This window comes from Cupressus sempervirens, chromosome 6 (assembly GCF_028749045.1).
Source record: "Cupressus sempervirens isolate cs-2001-9-10 chromosome 6, ASM2874904v1, whole genome shotgun sequence".
NCBI classification, from domain to species: Eukaryota; Viridiplantae; Streptophyta; class Pinopsida; order Cupressales; family Cupressaceae; genus Cupressus; species Cupressus sempervirens.
The window spans coordinates 291,907,020-291,934,116 of NC_143123.1; the positions used below are offsets into that span (position 1 = coordinate 291,907,020).

Here is a 27,097-nt window from a genome sequence, read left to right on the forward strand (position 1 = left end):
TCTGTTCTTTCATCAGTAGGATTGTTCCATCCTTCAAATTTTTTGAAACATACAAATTATGTTAGTCTTTTTCTCCTTTTTGGCCTGTTTGAAAATTTAGGTTTTGACAATCACTAATATTTAAACATACATTTATGGGAAATTTCTGTTGAAAATATTTAATGGATCTATCCTTCTAGCCAACTTGGTGGTCCATCTGACAAGAATGGAATTAGGCACTCTTTATACTGATAGCTCCAAGTACATCATGAGATTATTGAAACTTACAAGAATTAAATTAATGTATCAATTTATTAATTATATGGTTTTATCACTTGTTTAAGTGAGATTTGTTTCTGGATTCATTTGTGTATATATTTTTAGCATCAACGTTTCGACTCACGGCCTGTGATCCATCATCAGGATGAGAGAGAAGGATATGTAAAGAAAGACAAATATGCAGGCTAGCCTCACACAAGATAAACAAAAAGACAAGGGGAGCAAGGACAAAATGCATCACAGAGAAGAGAAGAAAAAGAAAATAATGTGCATTAATTGTTGTTCAAACTTCAAACAGCATTTCAGTATTACTGGCCTCAGATTGTAGATAGCTGATTTCTGGGAAATCAAGTTAATTTTGTATGACATTATCTTGTTTTTCTTAAGTTTTAGTTTTTTCCTTATAGTTTGATTACTTGCAAAGTACTTGGCGAGTTTTTAAAATCTTGTGAGATTTTTTGGTTGCCAAGTTTTTGGTCACTGTGTTCTCTTATGTAATACCTTGTGCAGAATGCGATTGCTACCCTTCAAACTTGGTGGAGTATCCACTCCAACACCCCACTAGATACTTGGATCTCGTTATATTAGAAATTTGATTAAAATGAGGTAGTCTAGAAGTGGACACCAGAATCCAGAACTTTGACAACTAATTTTATAACTATCATAGTATTGCTGATCAATGATGAAATATCATAATATTGGCATCCAAGATTCAAACATGATTATTAGAAATTCAGGACATCTCCCAAAGTTTTAGCTAGACTAGGGAAGAGGGAATTTTAAAATGTTGTAATATGCAATTATGAATCTTACTAAATGGTGATGATGTTCAAAACTTCAAACACAATGTTCATATATTCATAATAGTTGTTAGCTAACTATTATAGTAGGAAATCGCATAAGGATTCAATTTTTGCTCTCAACTTATATTCATATCAATCAAATTTAATAGAAAATGCTTTTGTACTCATTTATGAAACTATTAGGTATATCTTGTCATTGTATTTTGGAAAAAAAGGATTCCAATAAAATTTAAGCAATTTTTTAACTTGCCGAGTTTTTGCCAAATTTTGCGGAGTTGTAGTTTTTGGACTGCTGAGGTTTTTCCGAGTCTGAGGTTCCAACTATGATCTGTATCACCGGTCAATTACTTGATCATTATAATATATGCTTGGCAGATATATAAATACATAAATTTGTTGCATTTGTCATGTGTGGCTCTTGATCACTTGATTGAAATACAGTTATTGCTTGTGTGTTCATGCTATGATTTATCATTATAATGTAAATCATGGGATTACGCAAATGCATTTCCATACTAACACAATTGGTGTACTAAACAGATGGAAAGCACCAATTTATCATGTTTATCTCTTAAGAAATGTATTGATTTGGCAGGAACCGACAAGACCCGCAATTCCTTTACTTCTTGTAGTTGGAGCTGTTCATCAACACTTGATACAAAATGGCCTGCGAATGCTAACTTCTATAGTTGCTGATTCTGCTCAATGCTTTAGCACCCATCATTTTGCATGTCTAATTGGATATGGTGCCAGGTCAGTGTTGTTTTCTATTACCAAAGTCAACAATGTTTTGACTATTTTTTGAGCAAAATGCAAATTTTACTTAATAGTGGACAAGTTAGGTGATGGTTATTGAATTTTTTGGATAGATACATCTATGTTACACCATGGGAGAAATTATAAGTAAGTGAAAAGGACAAATCTCTAGCCTAAGGCGCAAGAGGTAGACTTACATATTTGATTAATAAAAGTTCAACTTAAAGCATGCTCTTTCTTAAAATGTCTTAGCTTGCCTAAGAAAAGAAACATAAGGTTGTCATAAAATTTTGTGTTGCACTTTGACTTCTATATCAATCAAATAGTTGCCAGCTGATTTGAGTACCCAAAAAAATTGCATCTTTTCCTAATCATGGTAGTGTCTCCATGGAGAAGGCATTGCTAAGCCATAGGAGCAATAAATAAATTCTTAATTTCGATTTGAAATCAGTCCCACACAGTTTTTAAAAAGGATATTTAAAGAAAAACACAATGTTAGTCCAAGCTTTTGAGATGGGGATGACAAAGTAGACGGCTATATAAATTAGGGAAATTTGCATATATACATTACGTTCATACGAAAGCATAGATAAAGCATACCATTTAGACATAATAGAACTTGAAAACACAACACTTCAATAGTCAAACTCAATATTCAATAACATGCATTCATAACTCGGAATTCATTGTCAATAGCAATAAGAACAATAACCCAACTTCCAAATTGAAGCACACTACCATCATTTAAGTTTGATATAAATTATCGGTGTGCACATTATAGGCATAGTGTTGTAATTGCTTTCAAAGAATTTGCACATTAGTGCTTGTACATGAAATAACATTCCTATTAAATACTAACATGAAAATACTTGGAAACTATGTTGGAGTTGACTGTTACATGTTTGACATTAACTCTAGAAAGGGCTGCTACAGATAGTAGAACAATTATATGTCTCCCAATGCCTTACTATAAGACCACATTCACTAATGATCTAAATTGGGGTTGCATTGTTACACACTTAAAACTACACCTCTAGTTAATTGTAAGTGAACTGGTCTTAATATAACAGGCCTTCTATACAGTTCCAAACATGATAGAGGTCTTTTACAGCAAGATGACACCTTGATGCAACTTCTAATATTCACCAGATCTTCCACAAAGAACCCAAATCAACACAAAACCAACCTAGCACTAATGTATTGCCAGAACATGACACATAGATGCATGTTCCAGGTCTGTAATGCACTTTTCATACTTTCCCAAAACCTTGCAAATGGTCTGTTATATGATTTTGAGCATGTAGCATGACTGTAACAACATTCTTATTTTCATGATTCTTAATGGAATGTTGCCAAATGCTAAACACAGAACCCGAAATAATAGGAATTAACTACCAAACAATAATAAGCATAATAAAACAAACATGGAAGGAAGGACCCACTTTAGTATTAAAAAAGAAAGAGTTTTGTAAAAGAAAAATGTGTTTCTTAAAGTGCAGATGCAGCCTATCCTATTCAGTACACCTCTTGGACCTATTTGTTCTTCATGTATCACAAGAAGTTGGAGTTTCGATCTTGCAAAGCAATTCTGTGCTTTGTGATCCTATGTGTCTCATCTCATGATTTTTTTTGCTCGCAGTTGATCTACCCATGAGTTCACACCTGATTTCAAGCCTTTTTGATGGAGTTCTTTCAAATTTAGGTCCTAACCTATATTTGTAACAGGTTTTCCTCACCTCGGAGAAATTGGTCTTCTTTGGTGAACTTGATGCTTGCGAGCTAAGTAATAGATAACCTCTTGAAAGTGTGAATTGAAGGATACTTTGGATTTCAATCCATAGTCAAGCCTGTACATGTGGAATGGAAGCCTGCATTGTGCTGGCCGATTGTATCTGATTGCATGAATCCATAATAAAGAAAATATTTGTCCTTACATTCTCTTTGTTCCTTGTTGTTTCCTACTGTTTTGTTTCTGCCTGGTGGCTCTTGCTGTACGGTTTAGATTGTTCTCTTTGAGGATCCTCCTACTGTGACAACACCATTGTGACTCCTTGAAGGGGTTGTGACTATGAAGGGTTGTGAATCTTCAAAAGGGTTGTAACTTAACATTTTGAAATGGTTGTGACTTTTCAAAGGTTGTAATAATGAAGGGTTATGACTCTTTGACAGAGGTGCAATTATGAAGGGTTGTGAGTGACTCTTGCCAAAGGGCAGACATGATGAAGAGCCATGACGTCTCCATAATATGGGAAGATATTAAGGGGACAAGGATTCATTTGAAATGGGCATCCAAAATGAATGAAAGAAATAAAAAGGAAATAAGTTTGTTCAGTAATCCAAAAAAGAGGAATCAAAAGTACAAATCTGTTTAAAATAAGAAGTGCATATTTGATTGTGAAAGGTTAAGTCCCTTTCAAAGAGTAGAAATAATAAAGAGTTGCATGCTTTTAAAGGGTGCTAATGGTGAATCTGTAATAACCTTGTTTGGTTATAGCTAAATCAAGCTTCAATTTCTTTCACATTTCAATGGTTTGACATTTTGTCAAACACTTGGCAGGCTAACTCAATACAACTATAATGACAAATCTCTCGTGAAGTTTGAGTTAACTACATTTGTATTTAGAACATATATATTGAGTACTGAAATCATTATTGGTATCACAACTTTGTAAGCACAATTTTCAAGTGAATGCCAATGCTGAAACTAACACAATCACATAGACTAATAACCATCTTAATTCAATGCAAATCTGATTGCTTACATGACAGTTAACAATTGAAAAATTGAAATTGCATACACTGAATGTGTTTACAATGGAACCTGAATGATGGATGCAGGAATATAAAGGCCAAGAGATGCAACAATCTGTCCAGTAGTCCTGAACACTCCAAATTCCTTACATCAGTCATTGACAGTAACTTTTGGCAGCCAAGTTAGGAAGGGTTAGTACTTGTGCTGCCTCCAATACTGATCGCAGCCTTCTCTAATAGCTTCCTGGGCTCTTAGGGTCTGATTGCAGGCCCATTAAATTTCAATGCAGGCCCTGTACCATCCAACACAGCCCTCCAACAAAATTGCAAGCTTTCCAAGTCAGATGCAGGTCTGAAAAATGGCAAAGTCAGTGCCTTTCAGCTGCCAAATATGCCAACCTTGGCAATGCCAATATGTATGGATCAGATATTTCAAAAAAATAGAATGAAGCACCAACAAGAAAAGACTCCAAATAATAATTCTCAAACATGTGCGTTTCTCAACAAAAATGGTATCTCCTAGCCACAATCAACCACAGTAAAGGAGATGCTAACAAACTCATAAAAAACAATTCTCACCTCAGCACCTAAATTGCAAAGTGATTACAAATGCAATTCTCACTCTCAAAACCCTTATACTTCAGCAAGGGCACAAACTCAGATGCTCCTCACAGACATAAAAAGCAAATAATCAATCGAATGCTTTACTCATCAAATGGGCTATCTCCAAATAGCACAAAGTTTCCCAAACAAACTTCACTAAAGAAGCTTCCCACACAGAACATTAAAATTAATAAATTGTCATTATAATCTAATTTATTAATTGCTTTTGGCTCCAAAAATGACCTTTTCTACCATATCTTAATATTCTGACATGTAAGGCCACTGTTTCTTGTTCTCACAATTTAAAACTTTTCATCTTGGTTCCAACGAGCTATGATACTGAGGTGCCCAACAAATAACACCAACAAAAATAACAACCTCAGCGTATTTAGATGAATAATAATAATTCACCTATCTTGCAAAAATATTTGAAGAAGCATCGGAATCAAAATCTGACAAAACTGAAGTGATCCTGATGATGAAAGATGATGAATGATCTTGACGTGATGACTTACTATAAATAAACACTCCCTCCAAGATTCTTGGAGCTGAAACTAGAAGCCCAAAAAAAAATTGAGAGCATCACCCAACTCCTCTAACTCAATTGAGTTCATTGGAACCAACAAATTGACTTACTATAAATAGTAAGTCCCTTAAACAGAGCCAAAACACACCATAGGCTGTTGGAAAGCCTATAACCATACAACTGAGACCCTCAAATTCCACTGTCAGCTCATGAGGGTCCCGATGATGAACTGACCAAGCCAATTGCAAGAACTTGCTAAAAATGAGGACATTAAAAAATCGTTATTTTTCTTGCCAAAGGTAAGTTACGATAAAAAGGTGTACGTCTCCCTCACATTGATGAAGAGGACGAAGGGGATTAAATAAGAAATGAAATGCACAATAGATTCAAATAAGTACATTGTGGTTTTGGAATACATGCATAATATTGGATTTCAAATTTATATGGATACCATGCTTAATTTCATTTATATGCATATACATTTGTAATACCCTGAAAGACCAATATAATTAATGCCCTAGTCTATGCTTATCTGCTAATCTTTTTAAAGGTTAGGAGATTTGTTTAGGAAGAGGTGGAGTAAGCACTCACAAGGTAGGGGCATCCCAAGATAGGTGCATCCAAAGATGGGGTATGGATAGGGTCTTGAGGCCTTGAGGGAGCCTACTTTTAGATTGGTTTCCAAGTGCCCTACACAATAAATCTGTCGTTCTTTGTTAGGGTTAGGGAAGTGGTCTAATATAAATGTTCTAGCATTTATATATATTAATCATAATGAAATACAAATTCCCTCAGGCATATATATATATATTTGTAATTGATGGGATATTAGTATGCTCACAACATAATGTATTATGAATCATTTATTGCTTCTTAATTCAATTCGTTTCAAATGTGTAGTGACACATGTTGATCATTGGGATTTGGCAGCTTCATGGTAGAGAACATTTTTAGAGATTAAGTAAATTGCTCTTTCCAAGTGAAATCAAAACCCCACATGGGCATTTTAGGGCAAGTCAAGCAAAGCCATAGTGGGGACATTAGAAATGGTATTAAAACTTTACTCCTACAACCTTGTTGAGGAAAACATGAAACAAGGACGCACATGTATTTTGTGTATACTTTGTGTATGTTGTGTGTCTTCATACATCATGTGTATACTTTTGTATGCTATGTGTTTTTATATATTCATGTTTATATTTTGTATGATCAAGTGTATGCTCCATGTGTGGTTCTAATTTGGTTGATCTAGAGTAAGAGAATAACTAGAGTGAACTCAAAGATACAAATTTATTACCAAATGTTGGTCAAGTCCAAATCAGTTTTGATGCCATTACAAAGATGATCTTGATCCTTTTCTCTAGAAGATGAGAGTATACTTGACTTAAAATTGCAAACATTGCAAATTCTGAATGCATTGGTTATATTAAAGTTGTGCAATAGAAGATTCTCATTGTAGTCGGAGTATAGTAACTATTATGTTAGTACTTGTTATCGGGTTGGGTAGTTAGGTGGTAAGGAAATGCATCGGTTGGTTTCCAACCAACTGACCCTTCTATAAGAACTTGGCTGATTGTCAATGTATAGGTGTGGGTTTTCTGGTATTAATAAAGAAATCATTTCCTTGCCTACTAGATTGTGGTATTACTGGTACATTCTATGTTTTATGCATGTGTATATCAATTGTGTTATTTTGTATCTGTGAACTTGAGTAATATTACCACTCTACACTCACCTTGAAAGATTTATACAAAATTGATATTGCTCGAGGACAAACAATTGTGGGCAAGGGAAAGGGCGGGTTGTGATTCCCCCTTTTTGCAATGTGGTTTAATATTAAAAAATAGTTAATAATTAATAAAGAAAATAATAAATGATATAATATAAATTAACTGAATTTAATGAAGCATCAAGAGATATTTATTAAAGAGTTGTGACTCTGTCAAAATTAAGATATTAAAGGGAGGATTATTCATTTAAAAGGGATATGGAGAATGAAGAAGAGGAGAGCCGAGGAGTTAAAAAAGGAATATTGGAAGAAGAAAGGAATGTGAAGAAAATAAGGAAGTGACTCTTTCAAAAGGCATCAATGACGAAGGGTTGTGACTTTTTGAAATGGTTAAAATTATGAAGGGTGGCGACTCTGGAAAAGAGTGACTATTATGAAGGGCCTCTTGCTCATGTAGGAAGATATAAAAGTGACAAGGATTCATTTGAGATAGTTAGCCAACGGGCATAACAGAAATAGAAAGGAAATGAATGTTTGTTTTGTAACTAGAAAATGAGGAATCTAAAGTAGAGATCTGATTTAAATAAGAAATGCAGATTTGGTTGTGAAAGGTTGCCCCCCTTTGAAAAGGTAGAAATAAAAAAGAGTTGCACTCTTTCAAAGTTGCTAATGGTTAAATATTGTGTCTCTTGCCAAAGCGGATTTATGATGAAAAGCTTAGTTACTGATGCGTTCAGGAATTCCTTGGATGCTAGTGCGGTGCTTAAGGATGTGCGGATGTGTTTGGGTGCTTCACAGATGCACACAGGAAGCTCTTCCAGCGCTTGTGGATGCACAAACGATGCGTCCAAGAGCATTCAGAGAGAACCCAGACAGCACGGGCAGCATCTGGGCACATCAGGAGAGCATCTGTATAAAAAAATCTATAATGTTTCTTTCGATTGATGGAAGGTTATTCATATAAATTAGCTATGTGTAAGAATTCTGAAGCGACCTTTATCTATTTAATAGATGACTGCAGTACTGATTCATAGAGCTAAACACATAGATAAATCTGCAATTAATTGTCTGACCTTAACAAGCAACAAATTGTCAATTCTATATATATATAATGGACACACCCAAATGCATCCAAAATCCAAAAGAAGAAAAAAATCGCGCATCAGCGCATCTGCACCCCGCACCCACATCAGCATCAGAACCGGCATTGGTAACTTAGATGAAAAGGTGTGACCTCTCCCTCACATTGAGAGATATGAAGGGACGAAGGTCTATTTGAAGAATGGCCAAAGGTGATTGAATAAGAAATGGTATATAGCAGATCCAATTACTTACATTGTGGTCTTGGAATATATGCATAATACCGGGACTCAGATTGTTGTCTTTACTGCCTTTGGACCTGTTGCAAACAGGGTTGCTTGAATTTTCTTTTAGAAGCAATTTTTTGTTCCTTGCTCCCATTTTAAACAGGCAAGTCTATGTTTGAAGATACCTCGAAACTTTTTGGCATTGACTGAAGATGCAATTTTCACTTGACCTAGATGATTTGTTTCAATGGAGCCAGATACCTCGTCTACTTTTCATGCATGATGATGGATCTTTTTCCACTTTTATAAGAGAAGTGGAGGAAGAAGAAAAAAGGAGCAGAGCCAAATAGCTGTTTGTTTGATGGAGGCAGCCAATTTTTTTTTTCCGGAAAATTGGTAAAATTGGGGCCCACCAAAAGAGAAAGTTGCACCAGAAAAGGAGACAAAACTATTGGGATTCCAGTCTTGAAAATCCACGTTCACAGCCCATTGGTCTCTACAGCCCTTCACATCTTGTATCAAGAAGAGCTCCTTCACACCGTGAATAACTTGGTCTAGGTATTCAACACTCATACATCTGTTTGCAACCCTTCCCAAGTATTAGCAAAGATACATCTGTCTAGGTATATGGATGATTACTAAATACTAGAATAGAAAACAATACATGGTCTTCACAGTAGCTTCAAGGAGTGTTAAGCTGTAGATTGATCAAATATTGTCAAATCAGCTCTACTAACACTACAAAAAGTAAAAGAATTAGGAGCTTACAAAAGCATATGGTCCACCACAGAACATTCGGAAAAGGATAGAAAGTCTCTGTTCTATCTCCGAAATCATAGATCAACTAAAGACAGTCAAAACAGCACTAGAAGTACACATATACTAAAGCCAAAATACATCTTTTTAAACTATTAATACTTATGGTAAACTCAAATTTGATGACAAACCTGCAATTATTTGTTAAAATTAAGCAGGCAAGCATTTTTTCTTTTATTTCAAAATATATGTTGGATTCCTTTATTTTGATGATTAATTTTGATGGTTCTATCTCTTAGCATTGCTTGAACTAGTCAGTCCAGTGATTGATGCAAGCTCATTTAATAGGACACCTAAATTAAAAAGATCAACATCACTTTGCTAATAATTTATTTTGACTGTTATATAGTGCTATTTGTCCTTATCTGGCTCTGGAGACATCTCGTCAATGGCGTTTGAGCACCAAAACTGTAAATATGATGAGGAATGGGAAGATGCCAACAGTCACCATTGAGCAAGCACAAAAGAATTATTGCAAGGTACATAATCTTTTCTTTCGTTCAGCATGTTACTAATTTTCTTTTGCAAACTTTAACTTTCTCCATAACGGTACATTGAACAAGCACAAAAGAATTATTGCAAGGTACGTAATCTTTTGTTTCCTTCAGTGAGTTACTGATTTTCTTTTGCAAACTTTAACCTTCTCTATAACACTACATTAGAAGCCATGCATCCTAACACTATTATGAGTATTATAATAATCGTAGTTTAGTTATTTAGTTAATATTGTATTTTTCTGGATTTACCCCAAATGGATCACATAAAGTTGTAATATTCTAGCAAGTTCATAGTAGCTTAATGGATTTCCACATGGGGTTTACCTCATAAGTCACTTTTGTGATGCTTATATATTGCCATTGTGAGGAAAGGAGGATCATCTTGATCTTGTTTTCTAAATAAGATTTCCTGCTCTTGAGGAGGCTAGTCATTGAAGAGGCCTATGATACTTTGTGTTCAATTCACGAATATAAGTATTTTTGAAAGATTTATTTGTGTCCTTTGAGCATATTATTCTGTTAACATGCATTCATTTTTTGTGTGAGCATCGTTTGTTGGTAAGGTTGTAACAAGTAGCATTATTGTTCTGTTCTAGGACATGTTACACAGCAACATTCAGAAGCCTATTTCAGATATTCATTTTACAATTTTATCTTGGCCTTAAAATCATTGTGATAAAACATGGTGAAAGTGGTGGGTACCAAGCCTTTTGGCAGGATATGCTTTCTTGTAGTATTTGTCTTGGGTAGGAAATTCGGGGAAGTTATCAAGGATTGCAAAATTTGCAAAATAATTAAATGTAACAAATAAAGTACTATGGAAGCCCCATAAACTCTTAACTTCTAAGGCATACAAACTAATTCATAACCTTGGATAGGAAGATCAGCTGTACATCTAAACCAAAAGAGGAGTAGCTTTCTTGTTCGATCCCATACAAAAATGGAAGACAACTGTAGAATCATCAACATAAATTATTAAAGTAAGTGGATATCATCAGCTCAGTCCGGTCATCTAGACCAAGAATGAAGAGAAATATATTTGAGGTAAACTATGAGAGTATCATTAGAAATCTTTAACACTGAGCATCTGTAATGTCACCATTTTTAGTAGAGAGTTTAATAATGAATGCTAAAATATCTGAGAAAATAAATAAATAAAAAATTATAATATAATTTATCATAATACTGAAGGATATAAAATATTAATAGATTAAGTATAATATGACATATTAATAGATGAATGTAATAATATCATAACATAATACATAAAATCAATATAATCATCTATAAAATATAATTTGAATAATATTAATTCAGTATAATGATAATATATAATAATATATACCATTAAAATTATATTATCTAATATAGACCAAATATTAAATATAAACATCTAATTCAAAAATAATAATTATATATTAAATACACTGTATTACTATAGGCATATAGGCTTTAACCATGCTAATAAATAAATAATATGCTCTTACTGTAACCCTTCTCTTGCTGGCTCTACGTCATTATTGGAATGCATAGTGGGACCAATCCTTTAATAGGATCCATTCATTTAAGGCACAACACACATAATCCTCCTTGTCATATTAATCTGCAGAAATGAAGACAGGGTTTCTGTAATTATGTTCGAGTTGACTCATAATATCAAAATCCAAAAATAGGAAGGAGAATAACCAAATAATAGTCAGCGACCAAGTAAGGTGGTTGAATGAACAGCAATAATATTTCATAGTAACATGGACTGAAATCAAGAGGTGAAATCTAATAATAATTTGTATACTAATCAACAATAATGAGATAACATAAGATAAATTTCTTAATGTCCAATAAAAGACCACGAAGAGGGTCCAAGGGACTGCCAATGCACAACAAAGAGCCAACTAACAATGGGAATACCAAACGGTGTCCTAGGGAAAAATTAGAACACAAACAAAAACAAGAAGCAAAAGGAGCAAACAAGATAACTACTTCGATTGGGTGAGAAGAAATCAAATATTGAAGGATACGGTTCAAGGCGAGAGGAAGCCTTGAGCCATCGTTAAGAGTCATTAGAGGAGGAAGGTTGTTATTGTGTTTAACATCTACATAGACCTGGCATGCCCAAAGGGGGGGATACAAAACGACCGCATGGTACGTTGAGTTGAGGAGGTGATGAGCTAGTTCGGTGCTACCTCAAAGGGATTTGAAGTTGTAAGGTGTGGTCCTAAAGCCTTGTGGTCTCTTCAAGATAAAGTGTAAGACATCATTGGTCAATGCATGTGAAAAAGGAGAATAGAAATTGAGTCTCTATGAAGAAGCAATAGGAGCACCCTCAAATCTCATAGTAGATGGGGCAATTGAAAATGAAGTGTGCCTTTGTGTTAGCCTCACCCATGTCACCAAGTCAACATATTAAGGTAACATCATCTATAGTCTTCTTTGGGATTTTCAATACAATTTTGTTAGACACCTGAACTTGACCATTACTTTGGGAATAGTGTGAATGTTGGCATATAGTTCTTAGATATCTTGATTCTTTAATGGGGTTCCATTATCAATAACTATGGAAAGAGATACATTATACAAACAAATGATATAGTTGTGAATGAACTTGGAAACATATTTGCCAGTAATATAGGTCATGGGGATAGCTCTATTAACTTTGTAAAATACTCAGTGGTCGTAATTATGTATTTGCAACCAGTGGAGGATGAGGATGTATTTTGACAACAAGGTTGAGTCCCCATTGTAAAAACGACCATGGAGACATGTTCAATTGCAATTCTCTAGTTGGTGCATGCATTAGATCTCCATGTCTATGACATTTTTAGTACTTTTGTAAAAGCTCATAGGCATCTTTTTCTATGGTAGGCCAATAATACCCAATTTCTTAGAAGCTTTTTTGCCAAAGTAGGGGTATTGTAATGTGCACTACATAAGCCTTTATGTACCTCACTTAGTGTCCTTTGTGCTTCTTCAAAATCGAGAAATCTAAGGAGTGTTTTTTCTAGGCTCTTCCTATATATGGTGTCAGCAATGATAGCATATCAAGAAGTTTGTTTGATAAATTTTTTTGCATTGCCTATAGGGAAAATGCAGGAGTAAATATTGGTCATGTAAATAGGTGTAAATGTCATTGTACCAAGGCGAACTAGGTCCAACAATTTCATGCACAAACTTAGAAAAAGGGACTTCGAATATAGGGAACATAAGTTGCTCTAGTAAAAACTGTTGGTGCGTTACATTGTTAGGAATATCAAATAAAGCATTATTACCATTGCATTAGTTGTCTTGTTCTATATTATAGGAATTTTCTTAGAGAGTGATATAAAGTTATCTTGCTATCGGTGAAGGATATGGTTGTAAGAGTGTTTGTATGGGATTTAGAGACAGATTCATGAGATTCGGATAGAGGGACTCCATATAACTCTACTAGATTCCAAAAGGTTTCAATCCAAGCACGTCCATCCATTTGTCTAGCATGTAAGGATAGGTTGGTAAAATTGATGTCATTTAGGTCATAGGTGTTAGAGGTGAGATGGGTGCCCCACTCATAGTCATGAATTGGTTTCATAGTATTCTTCCTCATTTATCTCGATGTCATCAAGGCTTGAAAATTAGGGCTTCTGTTCTGATTCATTTCAAATCAGCAACTATAGATGAGTTGTCTCAGGCTATCACATGCAGTGGAAAAAAATGAACTTCACAAATTTGAAATTTACAATAAAGAAATCATTTATGAGACAGTGATAAACAATAGTATTCACTTTCAATGTTGTTTATGCACTTTTTGTGTATAAAATTGTGAAAACCAAAAACTATATTAACAATTGTATATAAAATTTACAATATTGGGATAGTATGATAGTAATATTGAATGAAAAATGGTATTATCTAATCTAAATAAAAATAAACAATATAATTTTTTTATAATAAACCATAGTAACACAAGGACGTGTTCCCCCCCTTTTTGCCCCATGTTTCGAATGCTTCAACGCACCGGGGACTTGGGGACCCCGTCCCCCCATCCCCAGTGGCACCACCAGATTTTGCCACCTCTACCGAGGATGGGGGACATCTTGTTGTCGGCTATTTGTAGATTTGACTATCTGTGTTTAATGTTCAATGTTCCAATTCAATACAATGTTCAAGTATTTACTCTTTTACATCTTTATATCTTATATTGCATTACATTTTTTCATAACTAGCATTTTAAGTACCATATGTGTATATATATACCTAACTCTTGTCCTCCGCCGTCGTCCCCGCACCTTCACCCCACCTTCCCCAAAATAAGGCCCCTTTGTCCCTCTATCCCAAAAACTTGTCCCCCCATCCCATCATCCCCCCATCCCCCAGGGTGGTGTAACTATGTAACAAACAATAGTAAATTAATTTTGGGGTAGTGTATCTGTGGTTTTTAAAGAATATTTTAAGAAATAATTTATTAATAAAAGTTCAATAAATGTACTGATTTATTACCCAATTTTACAGCAGTTTTGAGTTTTAATTTTTTGGGTCCATCCGAGTTATTGCTGAGTCTGATTTTTCAACTATGGTTAGCACAATAAAATCACAGCCTAGAAGAACACTAATACCACCCAATCAAATGCTACTGTAATCCAACTCAAAAGTTGTCTTAACACACTCAAAATCACTAGTAATTGATGCCATACAAGACTAATATATAGAAAGCTAATTGCAGGTTTGAAAGTAGAGTTTTCTACCACTAATATTGCTAGTTCGAGAAGTACTAGTCATGAAAACTTAGTAATCATTACAATTGCCTTTCCCTGCAACTTTGTCCACACTGCTTCCATGGTAGTCGTTAGTGTTGGTAAACCCACTTGAGTTCTTGCTAGTGTTGTGGTTGTTTGTTGGCCTTTGTTTTCATTTTTTCCTTAAATCCCGCAACTTGTTGGCTCCTCGTTTGTGTTTTGTTTATGCGTTTGCATTTGCATTGGCTTGGTTTGTGTGTTCTATTCATTGCCTGTCTTCAGGTTTGGGCTTGTGTTGGCTATTTTCTTTATCCGCGACTCTCCTGTGGTTATTCCACGTGTTTTCTACAGGTTATGGAGAAATGCTCACTCTCTTCTGTCATTCTTAGTTGTTACCTAGTGCTCTTTGCCTTAGAGATCATTTGAGTTTGCATTTTGTTGTGGTCGAGTGGCTTCTTTCTTTCCCACACATTTCAGGCCTTGCCTGTTGTTGGGTGTTAGCTTGTTTGGCCGATTGTCCGTTTTGGTTGATGCTTTCTGTGCTGAGGTTTCTTGACTTGTTGGCTGTTTCCTTCGCTTAGTTGACTTTTTTTGCAGATGTTTCCACAAGTTCCTTTGTGTTTGGTCGCCCTGTGTTGTGTTGCTTGTGCTCACTCGACATGTGTTTGTTTGTTTTCCCTGTGTGGGGCTCTCTGTGGGTTTCCTAGGGACTATTGTTGATTTTGGGGATTCCTTATACTAGCATCAGGGTTGCATTTCGTACCCTCAACAGGTTTCAATCTACCTTTAGTGGAGTTGGAATCAACTTCACATTTTCTTCTTACGATTTTTTACGGTTTATGGTCTATAGTCTATAGTTATCACATTTTCTCTATATAACAGAGTACGACCCACAACGTACAATTTATAGTTATAGCGACAGACTTAGGACAATTTGCAATGGATCCCACCAGCACACCAATTACTTATTAGCGACTAGTATATTCTGTTGTTAAGCTCAAGGCTGAAAATTTACAGTTGAAGGAAACTATCCTTTCTCTGTCCCCCTTTGTGACAGAGCTGAAACTATAGTTTGGAGGCTTCTCCTCTACCCTTGACACCCTTGACAGTACCTCAATTAACCTCAAGCTACTGGTTGCCACTAGCAAGGAGCAAGTTTGCAAGTTTTGCAACCAACAAACCGAATTGGTTGACAAGCAATTTTCATTAGCTTCCGAAACTATTGAGCAGTTAAAATCTTGGGCCTCTATCTGCAACAACCCCAACTAAGTTCCACTCTTGGGTGTGGAGAAACTTTTCCAGACCAAGTTGGCCGATGAGTAGGTCCAACAGGTTCATGTGCTGAACCTATGGGTTTGGGGTCTTGCTCCCTCCTCTACTAACCCTCTTCCTGTTGGTTATTCCTTCCTCTATGACCAATTGGATCTTATAGACATTGCATTAGACAGGGCCTAGATGGGGCAGGATGGTACTCTCTTTCTTAGATTTCTCATGCTTGTTGACCTCTTACAAGTTATTAGGTCAAGAAGGAAACAAATTCTTCTTCCCACTAAGATCTATCTAGATGATTATCTCACTAGATCTTAGATTATAGAGTTGAGACACTCTTGAGGGCTTATGGCAAAGACTAGTCATAATAGAAAATGGGTCGTTATCAGGAATCTTAGAGTAGTCATTCGGGTTTCCCTCCCTCCTAGGTGGGATTCGAGGTTGGCTGCCAAAACCAAATGATCATCTTAGCAATAGTTGGGCACAATGGAACCCCATAGTTGTTCCCTCCATGTCAATTTCTAGAATGGCAACAAGTCCTTATGGTCCTTATCTCGTTTTTTCTAGGATGCTCTTGTTTCAACCGACATTCTTTTTGTCACAAAGACTCATGAGAGCCCTGCTCATCCTCTTCTAGGCATTTTTGGTTACTAGTGGTTGTCAATTTTTAGAGATGAGGTCAATTGCTTTGGTGATGTTAGAGGTTCCAAGGATGTTGCTTGTCTACTCAGTGACATCTACATCACAGTGTGCTACTTCGCACTGACCTCTTTGACAATGGGGACCCATTTGAGGATTTACAAGAGTCCATTGCCATATTCTCTGCTTTGGGGGACATCATTATCCTTGGGGACTTTAATGCGCATAGAATAGTTTCTCAGACCTCCATCCACTATCACGAGTCAAACTTTGTTTGCACTGCTGAGTCTGATTTAGATAGCTGGGTTTACAACGCCTGTCTGAGGATAGTCATGGACCACTCACTAGATATGACTGACACCTACTGCAGTCGTGATTCTTCAAACTTGGTGATCTTGAATGGGCTTTCCTACTTTCCAGACTCTGGCCTTTTCATCTGTTGGCCTCATGGTGGTGGTACGAGTGTTGTCAATTACGTCCTCTCTTGTGCCTCCCTTATCCCCCTCATCAGCCACTTCATTGTCTCTTGCCTCCCCTTGGTAGATCATGCCCTCCTAAGCCTCATCCTCAGTGTCTCCCCTCTCTCGCTCTCCCCAACGCCTCCCTCCCACCCCCTCCTAACACTTATCCCTTGGCTTCTTCCCTCACCAGCACCTCCGAGGGTGATCGCGACCTTTTGTTCCATCACCTTAGGCAGCTTCTCCCATAGGACTCAACCATTTATGAAGATGCTCCTCATGTGTTCAATTTACTTGCTACTACATTGTGGGAGTTTGCCCTGTTTTCCTTCCCACATGGCACCTCCCTCCTTTCTCGTGACCCTTCGTGTAGTATCTCTTGTCCAACAAATTAGTAATTTGACAAGGACTGAAAGTCCTTCCACCGCTTGGTTCGCTCTTCCTTCTCCACCCACTCCCCTTTGTTTTCCTGTTTGAGAGTCTATTACTGCCACCTTCTTCGCCACAAGAAGCAAATATTTACTATAATGCAACGTACATCACTTGCGCCCTTGTTTTTGAAATATCCATAATGGATATTGACCCAATTTTTATCTCAAGATAATTCTCAGAACATAAACATATAAAGATGCATTATAAACCAACAATATAGACCAATAGAACCTCATAAAATACCTTCAAATATGTTATTGCATTATACAACAGCAATACAAAAACTAGCATTTAAAAGTCCAATCTTAAACACAGTTTTACAATTAGATTGGAATACTAAGAAAGAAACCTGTAAGCACATGTGAGACACTTGTTGTGACGTCTCCACGGATAATGGGTTTGCGTCCACTGTCTACTGGCACGAGGGTTTATGTCCTCATGTTGGGTGAAAGCTAAAGCTTTCCAAATAACTCTCTTAAGAGAGACTAGAACTTGAATCATAAACCAAGCATCTCTGAATGAATGAGTCTGTTCTTCTTTGAATCGTCAAAGCTGTGACTCTTGGACTCCCTTCTTGTCTTTTCGTCTTATCCCTCCTTGTCACTTTTAGCCCACTTTATAATATTAAATTGACCTTTTATAAATTTAATTCACACTATCATAGTCAATTTTAATATTATATGAATATGTCTTTAAATTTCCTAATGTCCCAAAAAGAGGACATTACAAATCTTCCCTCGAGATTGCTTGTCCTCAGGCAATCAATATCAGGATCCCATATGAATCTGCAGGTAGCTTTGTAGTCCAATTTGAAAATAAATCCTGCCACATTGCAAAGCATGGTGTCAAAATCCAACCCATCCATCAACCAGATCCCTGGATCCCATGTTAATCTATGGAGTATTGTTGCATTTGTAGGCTCTACAACTCTGATCATAATTGCATCTAGTCTCAAAGTGTGTAGAACTACAACGAAACCCTCAAAATGACATAGATACATACGATCGACACTTGGATCCCAAACCCTATTGTCATGACCAGCTGATATGATGAGGTGTAGATGTATCAAGGAGCTATGTATAACCTAGTAGATTGTGACGACCCGACCTAAATAGTTGATGTAAGAAACAAGCTGCTCAAAAGCTGAAAACAACGCCATGGGCACATCAAATACCATACTGTCGTCATCAATCCGAAGAACCCCTAAGCACATAGGTGCTATGAGTAAGAATGAAGATGAAAAACCATCCCCTATGATTGAAACATAACTCTTATCAATACTCCACCAAGATCTATTCAATGACTGATGTATGAAATCCATCCAACCCCTATATGAGTTGAAATCGCGAACCATATTTGGGCTAATCAAAGGATGAGTGACCGTAGTCAATTCACCACACCAATCCTGTGACCAAGATTCACCATTAGGAACTTTATCTGGATCCAATATTCTGAAGTCAGGATCATCCTCTTCATGACAATCAAAAAGAGTTCCCTTGTTTATCTCAAAAAGGGGATTATTAGAAGTCCAATCAACATCTACTTCAAACATGGGGTTGTCTACAAGCTGAATGTGATCTGAAATTTTGGTACTTGGTCTTTGGGACAACTATCCAAGTCATAATTCTGCTGAATGCTATCAAGTTCATTAGTTACTTCTTGGAAAAACTCATGCCTCTCTTTACCCTCATGCTTCTGAGAATGATTTGTGATCCTAACCTGATTTTCTACTTCCTGAAGAGCAATCTGAGTATCATCCAATGCCTTATGAGCATACTTAAGCTCCTTGTCGAGCTCCATAATCTCATTCCTTCCTTTACTTAATTGATCAACATATATTCCAACAACCTTAAGAATATTGTCCCTGTCGGAAAGGAAACATAAATAATTTGATTTCATAGAGTCAAGGGCTGTTTTGACTACCTACAAATCAACAACAAGCAAATCTCTTTTCACTCCATTTTGAGCTTTCCTATGGAGATCCTTCACTATCTTGTGAATGCTGTCATAACGTACCAAAGATGCCACAACCGTGTCTTCACTAACCTTCAGTTGGTTCTTTAAGGCATGCATCTCATTATTGTCATGTTGATACAACTCATCGTCTTGTGGTGTCATCTTGGACTGTTCATTGAAGTTAATATCATGCATATAAGAAACATATGGTTCATCGCACAAAGACTCAAACATGCTGTTACTTCGAGTACAACCAACCTCATCAACATGTTTGTCAAGGCTAACCTCCAAATCACCAATGTAGAAACTTGTATGTTCCTTATCCACACCTGAATTCATCTCATCTACATTTTACCTTGTGTTGGTCTAAATTTCTTTAGCTCCCTCTTCGTTATTATGATTCCCACAAACATGATTGGGTGTACTAGTGTCCTCACATGTCAATCAAATTTGTTTATGCCTCAGAGGAATTCCTTTAACTTGTAAACCCTCCAATTTCTTCACTATCAGCTGCAAAACTCTCTTCAACACCACATCATTGCAGGCTGTTGCATGAGATGTTATTCACATAATCACATTGAGACAAGAAGCAACCACAAAGCTAAAACGTTTATATGGATGCTCCATAAACTTGGGCTGGACCAAGGTCACCATTGGAGGTTGTAAAGCCCAATTCGCGAACCTACAATCTGCCTGTTCTACATGGGTAAGATATGTTTCTATCTCTTCCAATTTGGAAAGAGCATTATTTGAGGATTCCGTGTGTTCTAGTCGCAACCCAAGTACGTATAGCCGACCCAATTGTTTTTCTTTCTCCAAGTTTCTTATCTATTCACCATTAAAGGTGTCATTAAATTCTGAAGAAAACACTTGATTTTTTAGACTTTCCATGACCGCTTCAATTACCTATGCTTTTGTTTGATTAAAGAATGTATTTCCTTATGTATTGACCATTGTAGTTGTTCAATCCGTCAGTATGCTCAGTCTGAAAATTAATGACCCCTCCCCAGTGCCCCACTTGTTTCATATAGTACTCAGGCCAAGCTATTAGTTGATGATCTTCCTCCAATTTTTCTCGCCCACTGCAATGCACATACGACCAAAACTCCAATACTTGCGACCCCAATGGATATCACTGTTATACCAATGTAAGAGCCCCTTCTACAATTGACACATTTTCAATACAAATCACAAGCTTACTGCCCAGACATTAAATAAACACCTTGTACGGAGATGGAGTTTACACTTATCCTTTCTTAAACAATTTGCATGATTGCAGTAACATTTTCTGAGAAAACTTTATCATAGAAATATCCTGAGTGTTTGAGCTAAGTTACTCCGATTGAAAAGTGAACAAAATTCTCTACTACTCTTCAACTCTTGTCTCTTAGTAGACGTGACCCAAGATGCACGTACCTATTCTGTGGTAGAACTCCAGCAAAAGATGGTGACTACTGAATAAGTCCCTTAACAAATTTCATTACCACCAGAAACTCTGTAGCTCCTGTAGAATTTGTCAAATCATTGGCTTACTCAGAAAATGTTTCCAATTCAAGGTTCAGATCTCTTCAGAAGTCTTTCATTTCATTTGAAATTCTAACAAGTAGCCACATCCTTCAGTTCAATCTTTTCAAGGTTATGCATCAATGAATTGTTTTGAGAAAGTTCACAAGCTAATCCCCTAACAACAGTATATTGAATTAATAATCCCTACAAAAATGTTATTCTTTTCAATCAAAAATTGCATCCAGAATTGTATTGGCTTGATGAACTATTTTTTGGAGTACCCGGTAGATACAAGAAAAATTTGTTTGAAAATTCCCCTTTCAGCAATATTCCTGTGTAACGGTAGACTAGTTATCAGCATTCATCAACAACTTGGTTCTCAACAAGGTTCTCTCTGTTCTTCTCCAAAAGCATCTTGCCAATCAGGAAGTTTGATGCCAATTATTTGCAAGGCTATCTTTGCACTCTAGATAACACCTATGCTCATATTCAAACCTAATGCCTTTTGCAGTAACAATTCTTCAAGATGTTTAAATGGTTGCTGATATTTACGATATCCTATTGATTACAATCCATCAGTTGGTCAAATTCTTGTGTGATATTTGGAATTCCACTCACTAGACAAAGTCGCTTAGAGTTGCAGTTGCATTAGCACCAAAAAATTTGAATAGTAATGCCTCTACATCAACTACTGACAATCACGTTGAATAAATTCCTTTACCGTGGAGGATGGAAGTTGTTTCTCTATTTCCTGATAGTGGTCTCAACGACTCGGACATATATTGAATAGTCTTAATATCGCTCGATAGCTTGCTCGATGTCTTTAGCTCCTTGCTCGGTGTCTTTAGCTCCAGGTTTGTTGGCAAATATTTGTTTATAATTTATTAAATACATGAGTCACACCAATAATGTCACATAGGATTTATTAATAATCCAGTTCCCACACTGCATCACACAACGATAGAAGATGAAGGTTGCGTTACATGGAACTTGTCCAACAAGATAATAACACCCAGATAGAAATGTCCGAGTGGCCTCTTCCAAATTTCTCTATTCCAAACGACACCTTATCACTTCTATTCTCACGACAAATTTTGTAATATCTATAATAGGAGATGAATGGAGTCTTCTGTAACCATTCATTTGTATTCACTCACGCCACATACAACTAGGACATAAAATGACTTCTCAAAGATATATGCCCAACCAATTCAACTTTCTTTTACCAACTTCGATGCAAATTATATATATATATATTGTCATTTTTGCATAGCAACAAAAAGTTGAAACTCACATTCATTGTGTTTATTACTCCCCCTACAATATTAGCACGCTCCAAAGAAGTGGTGGTAACTATGTCGGAAGTTAGTGAGTCGTCTTATCTGTCATCGAGAAGGCTTTGCAGTGGCACTGATTCAAGGAGTTTTCTCAACCGTTGGTGAGTGAATATCTCTCTTCACAGATTAGTATTCTTCGCACAACCCCAATGCTTATATCATCCTCAACAATATGTGCAGATAGGCACGATGCCAAGCCTAACTCCCACACAAATGTGATAAGTTGCGCAAGGATGGTTTCACCATTTCTATGAAGAGAATCAAATTTTCAATTTTGTCACTCAAATTGTCTTCGACAAGTTTAGCTGCGTTGTTGGTTTTACAATTGGCATCAATTGCACTAATAATATATGTCCAAAACAATACTGGGCTGTTATTTTAAGATTTTCGACCATAGTCATAGGATAGGGACTCATTTGACGTTTTTATTTCATTTCCCTTGACTACAAAGAGTTAAAATCTCAAAATATGAAAATGCTGGTTTATTAAATATGGGCTACAGAATAAATCACACCTTGATATATCAATTGTCCATTACTCTATCTGGATATTTGCAACTAAGCTCTCATTCAAAACTCTGAATATACCCAATAGGATGACAGGTTCAATAGTTGTGATACCACTGAAATATCCCAAATAGTTGTCATTGCACCTATGCAGATTGTAACCAAACCTCATGTAAGCAACGATTATCCACTCTTCCTTCTTGTGCCCCGTTATTGAATAAAATAACCTCTAGTTCTTATCAATATTCTGAATGCAAACACATTGACAATTTTGATAACGAACTTGATAAATTCGTCTTTGATAACAATCTCATAGGCTGGCAGAAAAATTAGCTCTGATACCATTGAAATATCCCCAATGGATATTGATCCGATTTTTATCTCAAGATAATTCTTAGAACATAAACATATGAAGATGCATTATAAACCAACAATATAGACCAGTAGATCCTCATAAAATACCTTAAAATATGTTATTGCATTACACAACAACAATACAATAACTAGCATTTAAAAGTCCAATCTTAAACACATTTTTTTTAGTCAAATTGGAATGCTAAGAAAAGAACTAGTAAGCACATGCGAGACACCTACTGTGAAGTCTCCACAAACACTGGGTTTGCATCCATCGTCTACCGGCACGAGGGTTTATGTCCTCACGCTGGGTGAAAGTTGAAGCTTTCCAAATAACTCTCTTAAGAGGGACTGAAATCTAATTCATAAACCAAGCATCTCCTAATGAATGAGTCTGTTCTCCTTTTAATCCTGAAAGCTGCGACTCTTCGACTCCCTTCCTATCTTTTCATCTTATCCCTCCTTGTCACTTTTAGCCCACTTTATAATATTAAATTGACCTTTTATAAATTTAACTCACACTCTCATAGTCAATTTTAATATTATATGGATATGTCTTTAAATTCCCTAATGTCCCAAAAAGGGGACATTACAGTTCTATTGTCCTTGAAGCTCTTTTGGTAGTATGTTCCCTCGACATCCTCCCCCCCTCCACCTTGGACCACATCCCTCGTCTCCCACACCTCCACTCTCTATGAGATTCCTAGCCAACCCTCTCTCCATTTCACCCTCACTCATTATGACCTCTTCATGTTCTCCAATATTTGTGAGGCAATTAGATACATGAACAACAACAAAGTCGTACATGAGAAAGGGTTCCAGGCAAAGAGCTCTTCAAGCTTGGTGTTTCGGCCTTGGTTTCCTATCTCATTGTGCTCTTCAATAGGGTGTTTTCCATAGGTTTTCTGGTCTCTTGGTCATGGCGCATCATCTATCCGATACTCAAGACCAGGTCGGTCTCCGACACAACAATTACAGTATCATCATTATTGGGCATACATTTGCCAAACTCTACGGCATAGTGTTGAGCACTATTTTAGCAGGGAGCTTGATCGTTGGCACTATCAGGCCATGGGGCAGGCTGGTTTTCAAACTAATTACCAAACCACAGATCATGTTCTGAATCTACGGACTATTATTAAGGAGGCTCAACACCACTTGGTGAAAGTCTATTGCTTCTTCATAGACTTTTGTAAAGCCTTTGATTTGGTTCCTAGGATGGGTCTCTTCCAAAGAGACATTGGGATTTCAGAGGTTCTTCTGACGCCTATCATGAGATTGTATGTGTGTGCTAGGCAGATTCAAAACCCCTCAAGGTTCTTCAAATAGCATTCAAAGCACCATTGGGATAGTATTCTGAACATTTGAAGGAAGCATAAATTCTTATCTCCAATGTGGTAAGACTAGGCAAAGCAGTACGATTTGCTCGCCAACTCAAAATACATCATAGGGATCCATTTTCAAACTTCACTTGCAAGTATAACAATGATTTTTGGATGAAATTACAATACCCAACTAGGAGGGTTTTGTTAGGAGAAATGCATCTCATTTCAAGGCGTTTGTTTATTGTTTCTTCCATTGTTTGATGTCTACTTGAGTACTCTGTAAAAAAATGCAAACTTTTAAGTCCCTCAGCTGAATGAACCAAGTTGACCAAACTCCCATGCCGATTTTGACCAAGTCTTGCTCCAAGATTCTTTGAGTCTTAGGTTTGAGCTCTAGACACTTGAGCTCAATCTCTTCTATCTAGCATTGTGCTTTTTGAAGTGAATTTCAATCTTTCTGGAAATGTTTTGTTTTTATTTGCCCATTTCATCTAGTGAAGCATCAACACAGTGTCACAGCCCTGCCAAACTGAAGATAGCAGCCATTAGTAACAAACAATATGCAGTTTTAAATGTAAAACCTAGGCCATGGAAAAATGATAATAGTGATTCCATGTCAGAGGCTGATCAAGGCAAAGGAGATTAAAAAATGCAGAGTCTCAATAAGGAGTCGATTAAGATCATTTTAAGAAATTTTAAGATGGCAATTGCTAAAATCATGCAAATAACAATTAATTGGGAGTTTCATTAGCAGCAACTAGAGTTAAAAGAATTTCATGCCAGCAATTAAGAGGAAAAATTGCTACTCTTTCAAAAGGCAAGAATGATAATGAGGTGTGACTCATTCAATCTTAAACATATAAAAGGGAGAACATATCATTTGAGAAGAGGAAATCCAAGGGATGTGAAAAGGAAAATTTCATTATTCTCAAAAGGCAGAAATGAAGGGCGGTGACAACTCTTGTGAAAGGTGCTCAGTCTTCTATCAATAAAATATATAGAGTTCATCACTTATCAATCATCAAATCAACAATCATTCAATCATCATTCATTGATATATCAAATCAACAATTACTCAATCATCTCTATCGAAGCAAAACGTTCAATCATCCATCTATCATCAAGAGGAATCAAACTAACAATCATTCACTCATACAAACATCCATCATTTATACATCTACTATTCAAGCATCAACCAGCCTGGCATTCGATCATTCAAATATCAATCATTAAAACATCAATTATTCGAGCATCAATTCTTCCAAGCATCATTCAGCATTCCTTCAAGAGATATCAGTAAACAAAAATTACGCTATCAACGATTTTCTAGCAAAAGCTTCAAGATATAATTTTTGAATTCTAGGTATGATTTGCAAATTGGATGGTGTTCGGGCTTGTGGGTTGAGCTAAGGTTTGGAAGGATGGTGTCTTTTCCTACCTTTTACACGCTAAGGTGGGTCCCTTTTTCAATAGATTTGTGAAGTACAGTCAGATTTATTGATCTGAATAAGTTTGTGATATCTAATAAAGCCATCATCTTCACAGTTTTAATGAAAGTCAATACAAAAAATAAAGATTAGCTCTATTTTCAAGATTATTTAAAAAATCATAACTTGATTGTTATAATAAACTTTCATAATTTTTGATAAAGTTATATTAATTAATATAATACAATCCTCAAGTTGAAATATTTATTTCAAAGCAAGAATCAGGAATGTCCCAAAAAGGGACATTGCACATAGCAAGAAACAAAATGAGAATAGAACTTTTAAGGATTCAATGTTTGATCAAATTATGAAACAAAAGCAACAAAAATTTAATGCAATGGAGGAAAACAAATATAGTGTTGAAGAAACAATCTATCATCATTTTGATGTTGACTTACTTTCTAGTTTAAGACTTGAAAACTTAAGTAACACTAGGAGTGGAAACATGAAGGTTTAGATTTTTTTTTTTTTTTCCATTTTGACATAGCATGATATGTTAATTATTATAATATTAATCATTTATTGTTTATAGTTTTGTTGTATTACAATGTATTGTTTGACTTTGAGAATATGAAATTTCAAATTTTGAGAGTTTGAGGATTTAATGACATGTAATGCTTGAAAAATCAGAAATTGATAGTCAAATTAGTTTGTTCTGTTCTCTAAATGCATTAATTTTTTATTTTATGTGTAGTAATGGGGTTTATTATTTTTGTATGTCTGCAGAGTTTTTTGCGTAGTCTGTTTTTTTTGTCCCTCCAAGTCAAAGAAATTTTCTATAGAATTGGATTTCCATTTTCTTTAAACTAAGAATTTTTTTAGTTCATACTAATTTAACCAAAGAAAGTGCTGAAAGGAAAATTTATGGTACATTTTACATATCGTGCAGGCAGTGGAGTCAGGACTTCTGAAGATACTTTCAAAGATGGGTATCTCTTTGCTTTCAAGGTTAGCTTGCCGATGTACTGCTTGGCTTTTTGTTACTGTTTTTCTCTGCACTCCTTCAGCATAAGCATGAATTTGTTTATGTGGTCTATTATTTTTTTATGTGAGGACATTTGAAATAAATATAT

At 36.0% G+C, this 27,097-nt stretch overlaps 1 protein-coding gene across 1 annotated transcript in view; it reads left to right on the plus strand.

The window, feature by feature from the left end:
- The window catches only part of LOC149552360 (ferredoxin-dependent glutamate synthase, chloroplastic-like), a 290,054-nt gene that overhangs the window by 106,304 nt on the left and 156,653 nt on the right, over positions 1-27,097 (plus strand). The window contains exons 13-15 of the mRNA XM_089787902.1: positions 1,657-1,814; positions 9,899-10,028; positions 26,914-26,972. Coding sequence (XP_089644028.1) covers positions 1,657-1,814; positions 9,899-10,028; positions 26,914-26,972 — 347 coding nt within the window. The remainder of the gene's footprint in view (positions 1-1,656; positions 1,815-9,898; positions 10,029-26,913; positions 26,973-27,097) is intronic.